Source organism: Delphinapterus leucas, chromosome 3 (assembly GCF_059928025.1).
Source record: "Delphinapterus leucas isolate spDelLeu-1000000601 "Yukka" chromosome 3, BTC_Dleu_Yukka2, whole genome shotgun sequence".
NCBI lineage: Eukaryota > Metazoa > Chordata > Mammalia > Artiodactyla > Monodontidae > Delphinapterus > Delphinapterus leucas.
In genome coordinates, this window is record NC_143131.1 from 67,550,476 (window position 1) to 67,562,611 (window position 12,136).

The 12,136-nt window shown below is 35.3% G+C and overlaps 1 protein-coding gene across 5 annotated transcripts in view; it reads left to right on the forward strand.

The window, feature by feature from the left end:
- XRCC4 (X-ray repair cross complementing 4) overlaps nt 1-12,136 on the forward strand; it is a 263,958-nt gene that overhangs the window by 160,996 nt on the left and 90,826 nt on the right. For 4 of the 5 annotated variants that reach the window (XR_016392716.1, XM_022593335.3, XM_022593327.2 and 1 more), the window contains exon 7: nt 5,712-5,859. Coding sequence is in view for 4 of the 5 variants with exons in the window: in XM_022593335.3 (XP_022449043.1) it covers nt 5,712-5,859 (148 nt within the window). In the remaining variant the exon portion in view is untranslated. Of the gene's footprint in view, nt 1-5,711; nt 5,860-12,136 lie in introns of those variants that run through there. The other variant, XM_022593363.2, reaches the window with a different exon arrangement.

Here is a 12,136-nt window from a genome sequence, read left to right on the forward strand (position 1 = left end):
TCACCTAAATGAATCTCAGTATACAGGTGTTGAATTATAATGCTATATACCTGAAACTTACATAATAGAAAATAATAATAATAAACATTTAAAATTTAAAAAAAATGAATCTCAGTTTGATCTTTTGTAAGGACACACACATTTTGTTAATAATACTTATTGCTGATATCAAATATTTCTGAAAATGTCAAATATTTCTGACAATATCAAATATTTCTGACACTATGATTTATAAAACAGTTTATATTATCCCATGTAATCATGGTTAATATACATTTTTTCACAGAGGAACTTAGAGATTCTGTAATACATCAAAGGTAAATGGCAGAAATAAAGATCCCAACGCAGGTCTTCTGATTGGATTTTTCCCTATACTTCTTCTGAGGTCCATAAGTAAATAAGTTTTGATTAAAAAAATAAGATACACATTTCAAAATAAGAGTTCAAGTCATCACATTTCTCATGTATAACACTATTGGGTAATACATTAGGAATATAGCAAACTATAAGGCATGGCCTCTAGCTGTTGGGTGTTCATAATCTATTTGGGAAATAGGAGATATATATAAAAAGAATAACAATACAAGATAGTATGTGGAAAATGAGTGGTTCAAACTATAAGCCCTATAGAGAAAGGAGAGATTGCTATGGATTGGAACTACTAGGGGTGACTGAAATGACTGAAATGGGCTGTGCTGATTGGAAGACATTCAAGACAAGGAAAGTAAGGAACAAAAAAGGAAGATGTAGGAAGCCTGGAGCCCTTGGAATAGTTTATATTCTATGGTAGAAGGTTTGTGGGAGGTATGGTCAGAGAGGCAGGTGAGGGTCATGTTGTAGGGAGATTTGAATGTAGGACTAGGATCTTAGGACCTTATTTTATAGGTGATGGGGAACCACTCAAAGTTTTTTGTTTGGATATGGCATGTTGTAAATAGCATACATTTTTTTTCTGGTCTAAGGACCTGAAGATCAGACCCTTCTTCATTCAGTAATTTAAGAGCTAAGGAGCCATTGCCATGAATAACATGTCTCAGGACATTAATTTTTTTGTGTGGGAGGGAGGTGGGTTCAGGGGCTGGAGATAGGTGTATATGTTTGGCGGGGGACCAGAAGGAGAATGGTGACAATCTCCATTACAGTTCCATAGACTCTTTGTGTATGTGAAGATATGTATATTATGAAGAAGGAAAAAAAATCCATAGATACGAGATAATAAAGAATTCCTAATAAAATTAATTATAAATCTGAAAAATGATTTTTTAAAATATCAATATTTAGGTGTTTAATCATCAGAGACTTAAGTTTACCAGGTAGTCAACTCATGGGGCTTAGGCAGTTTAGCCAACAGTGTCATTTCACTTCAACATTGAGAGCACCCAGGAAGGCCAACACTCTGCCCCTCTCGTGTCTGAACCACTGCTGCCAAACTCCTACAGTTCTTCTGTCAGATGAGAAGAAGTGTGGCTTTCTGTGGAGCCTCCTTTTACAATAACAAGGCTTGTGTAAAGATTCCCCATTTTCTAGATGCAGTGAAGCTAATTAGAACTTGAAATTCATCCCACAGCTCTGCCAATCAGTATTTCAGCTGTAGTAAGTTAATTGGCAATAGTTTTTTCTTTTCTTTTCCTTTCTTTTCTTTTCTTCTCTTCTCTTTTCTTTTCTTTTTTTAATTTCCTGGAAATGGTGAAAGACACATTGTTATGACAAAGAGACTGATGATAATATTAAAAACTGAGAATTCTGGTTGTGGAATCTCGGAAGAAATCTCCCCTGTCAATGTCAGATTCATACTCTTCTGCCTGGATTTGAAAGCTTGCAAATTTATTTAACATGTCTCTCTATCTTCTTTTTCCTTCCTCTCTTTACCTGCTGCCCATACTTATCCAGTCTCATTTCCTGCATCTTTTTCTGTCATGAACACTCCTCCAAACAGGCCACACTCCTTCTCATTACCCTTTGAACATTTGTTATTCCTTCCAACTATATTCAAACTCTTCCTCACAGCTAAAATGAATATGTATTACCTGGTAAACTTAATATGAATTGATTTTTTTCCTTAAAAATGGCATACAAAACTTGAAAGTGAAAACTTTGTCACCATTGAAAATATCTAGGGTTATGAATAATATAGACATTTTGGAAGTTCCATATTTGGCTTTGTGTAGTTATAGTTCAGATCTCTTCTTTTGTATATAAAACAGCTTTGCTTGTTTCGAGATCCAGAATCACTGTTCAAGGTATCCAGAGTCAGAATAGACATAAAGTATACAGCCTTGAGACCAAATGGAATGTGAGGACCAAACATCAGCAGAAGTAGTGGATAGAGGTGGGATGGCTTGAAATTTGAGGAATGCTCGAGCTGAACAATTTAACACGTAGGTACCAGATGTTTGGAGTAGCGCCTCATTTTCCTGGTTACTGGCATTGCAGTGTGAAGAGGAAAGGATAAGATGGAATGTTTTCCTTTTTTAAAAGGCTATATAATTATTATCAAAACTTCATGTTAAAGACATATATATTAAGTGAATCTATTACAATATGATTCGCTATTGCATGTATGTAGTAAACTGAAGGGAAACTGTTTCTCTTGGTGCAAACACAAACCAGAAAAGATATATTTGGTTTAACCAGTAATTAAGCTTATATGGTAGTCATTTTTCCTTATGGCAGTGTTACAGAGAGCTACACTGTAACTGTAAAGAGAAAGGAATAAAAATGGTGCAGTAAACTGACGTGAAACTCTTGGTTATATAAAACTCTTAAGTTCTTTGTGGTACATAATGGTAGCCACCAAGAAGTTTAAACTGTAGGAATAATAATAAATTATCAGATTAGGTTTTCCCACATATACAATTATCAGCTAAATATTTACTAACAAGTAAAGACAAAATAATTCATGAACTTGTTCTATAAGCTTGAAGAAGTTCCAGCTGTGTGTCCTTTTAGGTGTTCCAGTCACCCCCTCATATAAAATGTTCACCTTTGACAAATATAAAGATTCCTGAGGTAGGAATGGCAATTTTTCCTGACATCAGGCAACAGTAATCATCCAGAGTTCACAACTAGACACAGAACTACTTGAAGATTTAGCACAGGGCATCGTCTCTAAGAGTAAACAGACCTCATTGGATTCTTATAGCCTGTTCATAAAATGGTGGGGAGTATCTCTAAAATACTTCAGCCAATTTTTGTATCTTAAATACCTTTAATTTTACTCATGAGAGCTCATATGCAATATTCATCATGCATATTTTCATACCTTGTTTTCACCAATAGATACACATTTTTGTCATTCAGTATACTAATTAGTAAATCATCAGTTATTGAGATGCAAATAAAATAAGTGCCTCTAGTAGCCCCCTCAAGTATATAGACTTTATTATTAGAATCCCAGAAAACTACTCCTGGTCCGTAATTCTTGAGTAGATGCCACACTCTTACTAATACACACCTTTATCACATTGCATTTTAAAGTAAATTCTAGGCATTATAACAAATAATATAACCATTTGATGTATAAAATATCCTGTTGGGTGCCAATGCGTAAGTTGTTATCTGGAGTTTTGAAATGAATGACAGAACTTTTATGTAACTTTATTTTTTAAAAGTTCACCTTACCTTTTAATTTAAACTTAACATTCTTCCCTCATAAATGTCCAACATGTCATTAAATGCAATCTTTCTCCATTTTACAAGTCTATCTACAGTTGAAGCATCCTCTAACTCTGATCATTTTGCTAGTTTTATTCATAGACAAGATTGTACTTTGTTGATTGCTTATGTGATTGAGTAAACCCCGTGTAAGAGCTGACTGGGTAAGAAATCAGAATTATCTTCCTTAGTCATCTCATAGCTTAATAAAAATCAGGGAATCATTCAGCTGGAATACGTTCAGAGAAAAAACCCCTTTTTATTTACCTTTCTTTACTCCCAATACATTTTTAGAGGTTAATAAAATAATGTATAAGAAATCTAATGGAGCTTACATGTCTTAATAACTTAAGCAGCTTTGGAAAGTAAAATATGCTTTGATGAACATTCAGTTAATATTTTATCAATAAGTAATTTGCCTACCAGGCAGAAATATTTTTTAATTGTCATAATGATAAAATATAAAAGCAAAAGCTGTGTGATTTAGGCAAGTTACTTAACCTCTCTAAAGTCTTGGTTTCCTCATAAATAAAATGAAGTTAGTACGTACTTCACAAGGTTAAAGATTAATAAGATAATATTTATAAAACCCATAGCAAAGTGTCCAGCACATACATTCTCAAAAATGGTAGTTATTTCCAGGAAAAAAAAATCAAAAGAAGCATTTCAAGAGAGTGGTCAGTAGTGTCCAAGTGATGTCAGGTCACTCAGAGAAGCCTGGACTGCACAGAATGAGAACTCAAAATGCAGACTTTTCTTCTAGAATGTGATACATGTGTGCCTGAACAACTACTCACTCTGCAAATTAGCACACTAAAATTAATAGAGCATATGGGGAAAAAAAAGTTAAGTTTTGGGCAGAGCACTTAAAGTCTATGCAGCTTTACATTGTTGTTGTTAGTTCTCCAGTTACAATCCTAATCAAAACATTAACTCCATTAAATCTCTAACAGCATTTGTACCAAGCGTCACAGTTGGCAACCCTTTGCATCATCATACTTCCTCTTAAACGGAGGAGATAGGAGGTATTGAATGCATTTGATTGCACTAGTTTCATCAAAATTAAACATCTGATTTGAGATACAGGGAGAAATGTCTTCACAGCTCTTTAGGTATAATTGCAGCTTCAGCAGAGAGCTTAACTTTTGAAAAGTATAGGGTTCTTGGCTCCACTAAACCAGCCCCTGTTTGTGCTAACGGGATGGACTTGTATAGGATTTTTAGACACTCATCTCCACTTTTTAAGGCCTTTATACATTGCTACGGTTTTCTCTTTAATTGGGGTGAAAGCTTGCCCCTGATCACTTTTAAACATTAACAAGCTGGAAAAAAATCATAAGAACCAACAGGACATCCAGAGTCCAAATTATACTGATATTGTTCATGATTTACCAATAGCAAAGGAGCTCTTCTCTTTTACAGAAACATGTGTTATAGAGAATGTACTATGTATTGGATGGAACAATGAATATTCTGAACTCTCCTAAAGCTCTTGGCAATTAAGTTTTTCATAGAGAATAAAGGAATATAAATCAAGCCTGTTTCTGTTGTTGCTTCTGTTTCATGTATATCAAACATTTTTCAGGGTAATTTAATGGTTTAGCCACATTAGAGACATCTGATAGTATTTTCTTACATTTTTCTTGTGCTTATTCCCTACAGTTGGCTAAAAAGTTTATGAAAGTTATCTCTGGATCACTAGAAGTCCCCATCCTGCTAACAATTACTGTTTTGCTATCAGCTTGATTCATTATTCCCATAGCAGTATCCCCCCCACCAAACACCTTTTAGAGGTGCCTCTAATTCAGTTTTATCTATGCATTTGAGAAGGTTGTTGCTCAAGATAGGCAAAGACCATTTTGATCAAGTTGTTCCATGTGTACAATATATTTCAGATTTTATATTGGTATTAAAGTATTATATACTATCTAACTAGCTCACTTCACCACATCTGAATAAATAAAAAAAAAATTTTGCTATATTTCAATGTTGATACTGTGCTCAAAAATTATATGCATAATTTTGTTGGGTCACATTTTTATGTGATTTTATTTTAGCTACTGTAAGAAGAGATGATTCCATTATTTCAAGTCCTGATGTCACTGATATTGCACCAACTAGAAAGAGGAGGCAGCGGATGCAAAAAAATCTTGGAACAGAGCCTAAAATGGCTTCTCAGGAGAATCGGCTTCAAGAAAAGGAAAAGTAAGTCATTTTATTCTTTGTCAAATAGTGAGATGACATTTAAAAATCTAATATATAATCTTAAAATTATATTTTTATTTCTGAATTTACTTACAGCTATTTTTAAGAACAAAAATTATGATTTTGGAAATTGTAAAATGTTTGAATCAATTTATTTTCTCTGGTTTTTGGTTAATTCCTATTAATATTTAAAGCGGAAGTGCTAAAAATATAAGTAAATTTTTTTCTTGTGGTTTTTATGGATTAATTAGAAATGGCATGTAGGATACTAAAAACATTAGAATCCAGCTTGTGTTCAGTAAAGAACTTCGATCGAATTTACTGCTTTAAAGAGACTCATAGAACATTCAGCTTAGCCACTTGATTTGATTATGCTTGGTATTTTTTCAAGTAAAATGTCTCTTTGTAGTAATCTATTTACTACTATTAGATTTTGGAATTATAAACTGTATTTTCACTGTTTTTCACTTTTTGCTTCAGACTGCCCTCCTTCAGTATACATCCCAATTTAGTTGTCGTATGTTGAGGTGTTGGGATAACTAACATTTCATTGCAGTAAAACAGTCTGCATTTATACGGAATATTATCAGTTGAATCCAAAATGAATGTACAAATCATTTGTACGTGTGTGTGATATATATATATATATATATATATATATATATACCCTAAGATTTTATTTCTTTTTCTCTAAACTTTTCATTAATTTAGCAAATGGTAGTTGAACAATAGCCTTGTGACAGATGATATTACAGACCACTGGTATTCAAAGTATGGAATGAGGATCTGAGGGTTCCCAAGGCCCTTTGTGATGATCCACAGGGTCATCCCTTCTTCAGTTCCATAGCTGTGTGAGGCCAGATTTTCTTCATATATTTTAATTAAAAGAATAGGTCATATCTGTTTGAGTACAGAAGCTAATGAGAATCTAACTGTTTTCATTCAAGCCAGCCATCAACAGATTTGCAAAACATTGACCTCACAAGATTTTTTGTTTGGGAAATATAATGATTTTTGTAAAGAATATGTTATTCATGTTATCATATACTCGGTTTATTATTATTTTTTAATCATTTAATACATATTTTAAGTTTTTTCTCAGTTTTTATTTTGAATATGGCAAATACAGTCCACATGAATAAAAGTTCTTGAGGTCCTCAAGAACTTTTGAAAGTGTAAAGGGGTCCTGAGAGCAAGAAGTTTTAGGATTCTGTTATAGACAATGAGGATGCCAAGACAGGCACAATCCATGCATTCAGGAAACTGAACCTGATAGGAGGGAGTTTTCAAGTTTCTTGCATAAAAGTTTGCATTGTACAGTTAATAGTGGCATTGTTTTGTTGTCTGTTTAAGTTTATAGTTGCATTACCATGACTTATTAACCATTATATCCCATTAAATTTAGCTAGGAAGCCTGACTTCATTACTTGTTTTCAATTCTAAGCATATGCTGGATTTCAAACATTTCTGTCAGTCGCTCACAATGGTATTTCCTCTGTATCTCCTGCAGTAGCCTCTCAGTAGAATTTACATTCATTGTATGACTACCACATGATTTCACATTGTCTAAGGAAATGCCCAGTAGTTACTGTTGTTTGTTGAGAACAAAATAATTGTAGCTATGGCTTTCCCTCATTCATTCATTCATGTATCATTCTTTTAACATATGTTTACATGCTGAGCAAACTTGACACAGTCCCTGATGTCATAAAGCTTAGTCTATGTGAGAGAAGACAAACATTACTCATACGATTACATAGATATGAGGAGTACAGTAGTGGAGTAGAGAGCAGAGATTTAGGCAGAGGAAACAGCCTGTAAACATGTGCTGAGGTGGACTGTGTGAGGGTGATGGCAGTGGAGGGAGCAAGGAAGGGAGGGATTGCGATGAGGCTGAAGGCTGCTCAGAGGCCAGTCCAATCTGGGCTGTGTGACTCTTGTTAAAAATTCAGCCTTTTCTCATGTATATGATAGCATTTCTGGTTCTCACATCGCAGAGGACTTTTCTTCTTGTTTTCCCTACCTTTTAATATTGCTTTTTGACTCTTCTTAAGGGTTATCAAAATATTAGATTGACTAGAAATCTCTGATATTTTAGTCATTATTGTGTCTTCTTAGATATAGTCATTTAAAATTATCTAAAGCTATCGTCCTTCCTTTCTTTTTCATTTTTTAATTCTGCTTTCAAACTGCTGAATGTTATACAGTTTTGGATTCCCAGTAGTAAAACTTTCATTCTTTTGAAATACAGGAAACTAGAAAATTGAAAACATACTGAAACTTATGTAGAGTACTCACAAGGATAATAGCCTAAATTGGCATGTGTTAGCAGTCCTGGGGTGCAGAACTGTACTGACATTTTGCCTTTTTCTTTTTTTTTTCGGTAAATATATAAGTTTTTTTCAGGAATATTGTTAGATCTTTGATGATCTCCTGCTTTTAGTAAGACTCTGAAATCCTTGAATCTGGTATCTATTGATAAATATTCATTAAAAATTTCAGTGTGACCAATCCACACAATATGATTATACTTGGGGGACCCTCATCCTGTCTGTCAACTAGCATCAACACTAAGAGTTATTATTCAACATAACCATGTACTATACATTCCTTGCTATTTACTATCTTACATTACTTGAAATTATGATTTGTAGAGTTGTTTGGTATGTCCTTTTAATTCTACATATTAAACAAAATGAACCAGCTGACAAAGACTACAGAAACTGTGAACTCATTTTCATCCTTATGTACTTTATTAATATCATCAAGTAAAATTCTGAGTGTAAACAATGTAAAATCACTTTCTATAAATATACAATGGCATGGACTTCCCTGGTGGCGCAGTGGTTAAGAATCCGCCTGCCAGGGCTTCCCTGGTGGCGCAGTGGTTGAGGGGACACGGGTTCGTGCCCTGGTCCGGGAAGATCCCACATGCCGTGGAGCGGCTAGGCCCGTGAGCCAGGGCCGCTGAGCCTGCGCTTCCGGAGCCTGTGCTCCGCAACGGGAGAGGCCACAACAGTGAGAGGCCCACGTACCGCAAACAAAAAAAAAAAAAATTGAAAAAGAAAAGAATCCGCCGGCCAATGCAGGGGACACAGGTTCGAGCCCTGGTCCGGGAAGATCCCACGTGCTGTGGAGCAGCTAAGCCTGAGCGCCACAACTACTGAGCCTGCACTCTAGAGCCTGTGAGCCACAACTACTGAGCCCATGTGCCACAACTACTGAAGCCCATGTGCCTAGAGCCCATGCTCTGCAGCAAGAGAAGCCACTGCAGTGAGGAGCCTGTGCACCGCAATGAAGAGTAGTCCCTGCTGTGCAACTAGAGAAAGCCCATGCACAGCAATGAAGACCCAATGCAGCCAAAAATAAATAAAAGTAAATTAAAAAAAAAAAATATATATATATATATACAATGACACAATATGTATTTAAATTAAATAACACTATATTTGGGCTTTATTAGACCCCCAGCTTAAATTTTTAATGCTTTATCATATAACATAATAATTGAGGAAGAATTTTCATTTCAATTTTTTAAATTTAAGAGCTCTTATTAATTCTTTCAACATCCTCAGAAAGCTAATATAATAAAAGTCTATTAATACCATTTTGTTGGTATGACATGAAATCATTATGGTTAGGTAGACTAGTTGGATTATCTTAACAAAATGATTAATCCAGTCATTATTCACTTATTTGTCTAAATTGAATCAATGTCCCAGTCTGTTGAAATTAGCAACCAGTTAACAAAGTCAGCCAATAAACAAAATGCTCAGTTTAAGTGATTTAATCAATACTTTAATGTCTGTTACTTCTTCAACTATTTCAGCTCATTTCTCCCTACCTGCAAATTCTGCTTTACCTTCTTTTGGCTGTTCTGTTTCTCATTTCTGTAGATTTTCTTTATCAAAAGCAAACTACTTTTTTAAGAGACACTGAAATGTGTATCTGAACAAGGGACCTATAAATGAAAACTTTCTCTTAGAATCAAGGCTCCAGACCCTGGGAGAGGTGGCCAAGAAGAGAGCCAAACCCAAGTTACAACCAAATCATGTTTGTACTGGAGACCAAGACAAGGAGCCAAACACAGGGCTACACCATGCAGACCTAGTTACCAAAACCGGGATATGAAGTTCTTATTGGAGCAGGAACAAGGGTTATCGCAAATCTCAAGCAACTCTAACTTAATTCTGAGCTCCTCCTTAAATGACTCTTGACTAGAAAAAGCATTAGCTTCTGTGGTCAAAAAAGCTGCTAAATATATAGGTGGAACAAAATGCCTCTAGCTCCGAGATTTGAATAGGGGGGGCAAGAAAGCTCAGATGTTTATTGAAGTTAAATGACATTGAGTACAGAATTTATTCTTTATGATAACATTCACAGACTGCATTCTACAGAATTATATAAAAGGAGATCTTAATAGGTACCCCACAGAGGATTTCATATTCAAATAAGTTTAGAAATTGCAATTTCTAAATTCAATTGGAATTTCTAAACTTATTTGAATATGAAACCCTCTGTGGGATACCTATTAGGATCTCCTTTTACATAATTCTGTAGAATGCAGTCTGTGAATGAGAAGGAAATCCAAAAAAGAGGGAATATATGTATACGTGTAGCTGATTCACTTTGCTGTACAGTATAAACTAACACAATATTGTAAAGCAACTATACTCTAATTAAAAATAAATAAAACTAAATTTCCCTCTCAAAAAAAAAAGAAAAAAATTGCTTCATACCACAGCTACCACGCTCCCTTATGCTCCAACCCCTAAAACTTGGAGATTTATATGTTAAAGGATCTAAAAAAATCCATAGTAAATAATTCATTTGACTTGTTTAATCATTTTTCAAAAGTACTCAAGCATAGCACTGTCATGCAGTCTGCTTTCCTCCCTCCCAAAAAGGGATTAGTGACAGTCCAAGGGATAGCATTCTTTAGGGCCATAGTTTGGGATACGAACTCTCAAAATTCTCAAACATTAGTGATTTTAAGTATATAAGATCCTTTCAACCATAATTATAGAGTTTTAGGCATTAAATGTATCTCAAGAACAAAATGTTAGTTTGTATATAGGACCTTCCTCCCCACCTCCCCATCTCCCCACAATACTACTGCTTAGAAAACCTCCTACTTGTCCGACCAGCTGCCCTTCTGGGAGCAGCAGGGTCATTTTCTAAGAGAATTCTGGTGATCGGAACACATTCGTACAGCCCTAAAAGAAGGAGTTCAACATCATCTCAGCTATAGGATAAAATCATTAAAATAGTTTGGGCCAAAAGTACAAAAAGATACTTGTATAGTCTTTAGACACTTTTATGTAGTCTGTCTTTCTGCAGGGTAGCAAGTAAAAATATATAGGTTCACATATCTCGTGTGAGGCACACAGACATGATTTAGTCTTCTTTGTGATGGATGTCTTCTGAAAACACAGGGTTCTAACACATTGTTCCAAACAACCTTAAAAATAATATCAAATTATAACTTTTCACAGATGTTGCTTCTTGAACTGTAAGGAAGACGTTTTAACTCTGTGTTCTGAATCAACCTTTAAATGGTCCCATTAAGTTGTTGTGTAGCTGCAATATTTTAGATGAGTGTTAGGTTGTAAATCAACACGTGAATCCGCACGCACATGTGGACTCACGCACCCCTATGTTAAGTTCACGATTTAATTAGCCAAGGTTGCACAATCTTATCATAGTCCATGTGGCTACACAGAGCAGGAAAAGGTGCAGCACATCTTAGCACAGTATTTCTTCACCTCCTTGGAGTGGGGTGAGGTACTACACAGCCACCACTGATACAATTTGTTTAAGATATAATCTTCCTCGACTCAGAAAAGCTCAGTCTTTCCTTTTTATTCTAGAAGCTTACAGCATCATCCTGGATGAAATTGCACAATCCATGCACTTTTGTTTAGAGGAATAATTATACACATCAGGCTCTCCTGGCTCTGCACCAAAGTTCTCATGTCTATCAGAGCTTTCCAGGGTCCTAGAGAGTCCACTTCCCCACTGTAGCCCAATTGCAGTAAAATAGAGTTTAAATCAGCTATATGCATATGTATATCCCCATATCCCCTCCCTTTTGCATCTCCCTCCCACCCTCCTTATCCCACCCCTCTAAGTGGTTGCAAAGCACGGAGCTGATCTCCCTGTGCTATAGCTGCTTCCTACTAGCTATCTATTTTACATTTGATAGTGTATATATGTCAGTGTTACTCTCTCACTTCATCCCAGCTTACCCTTCCCCCTCCCCGTGTCCTCAAGTCCA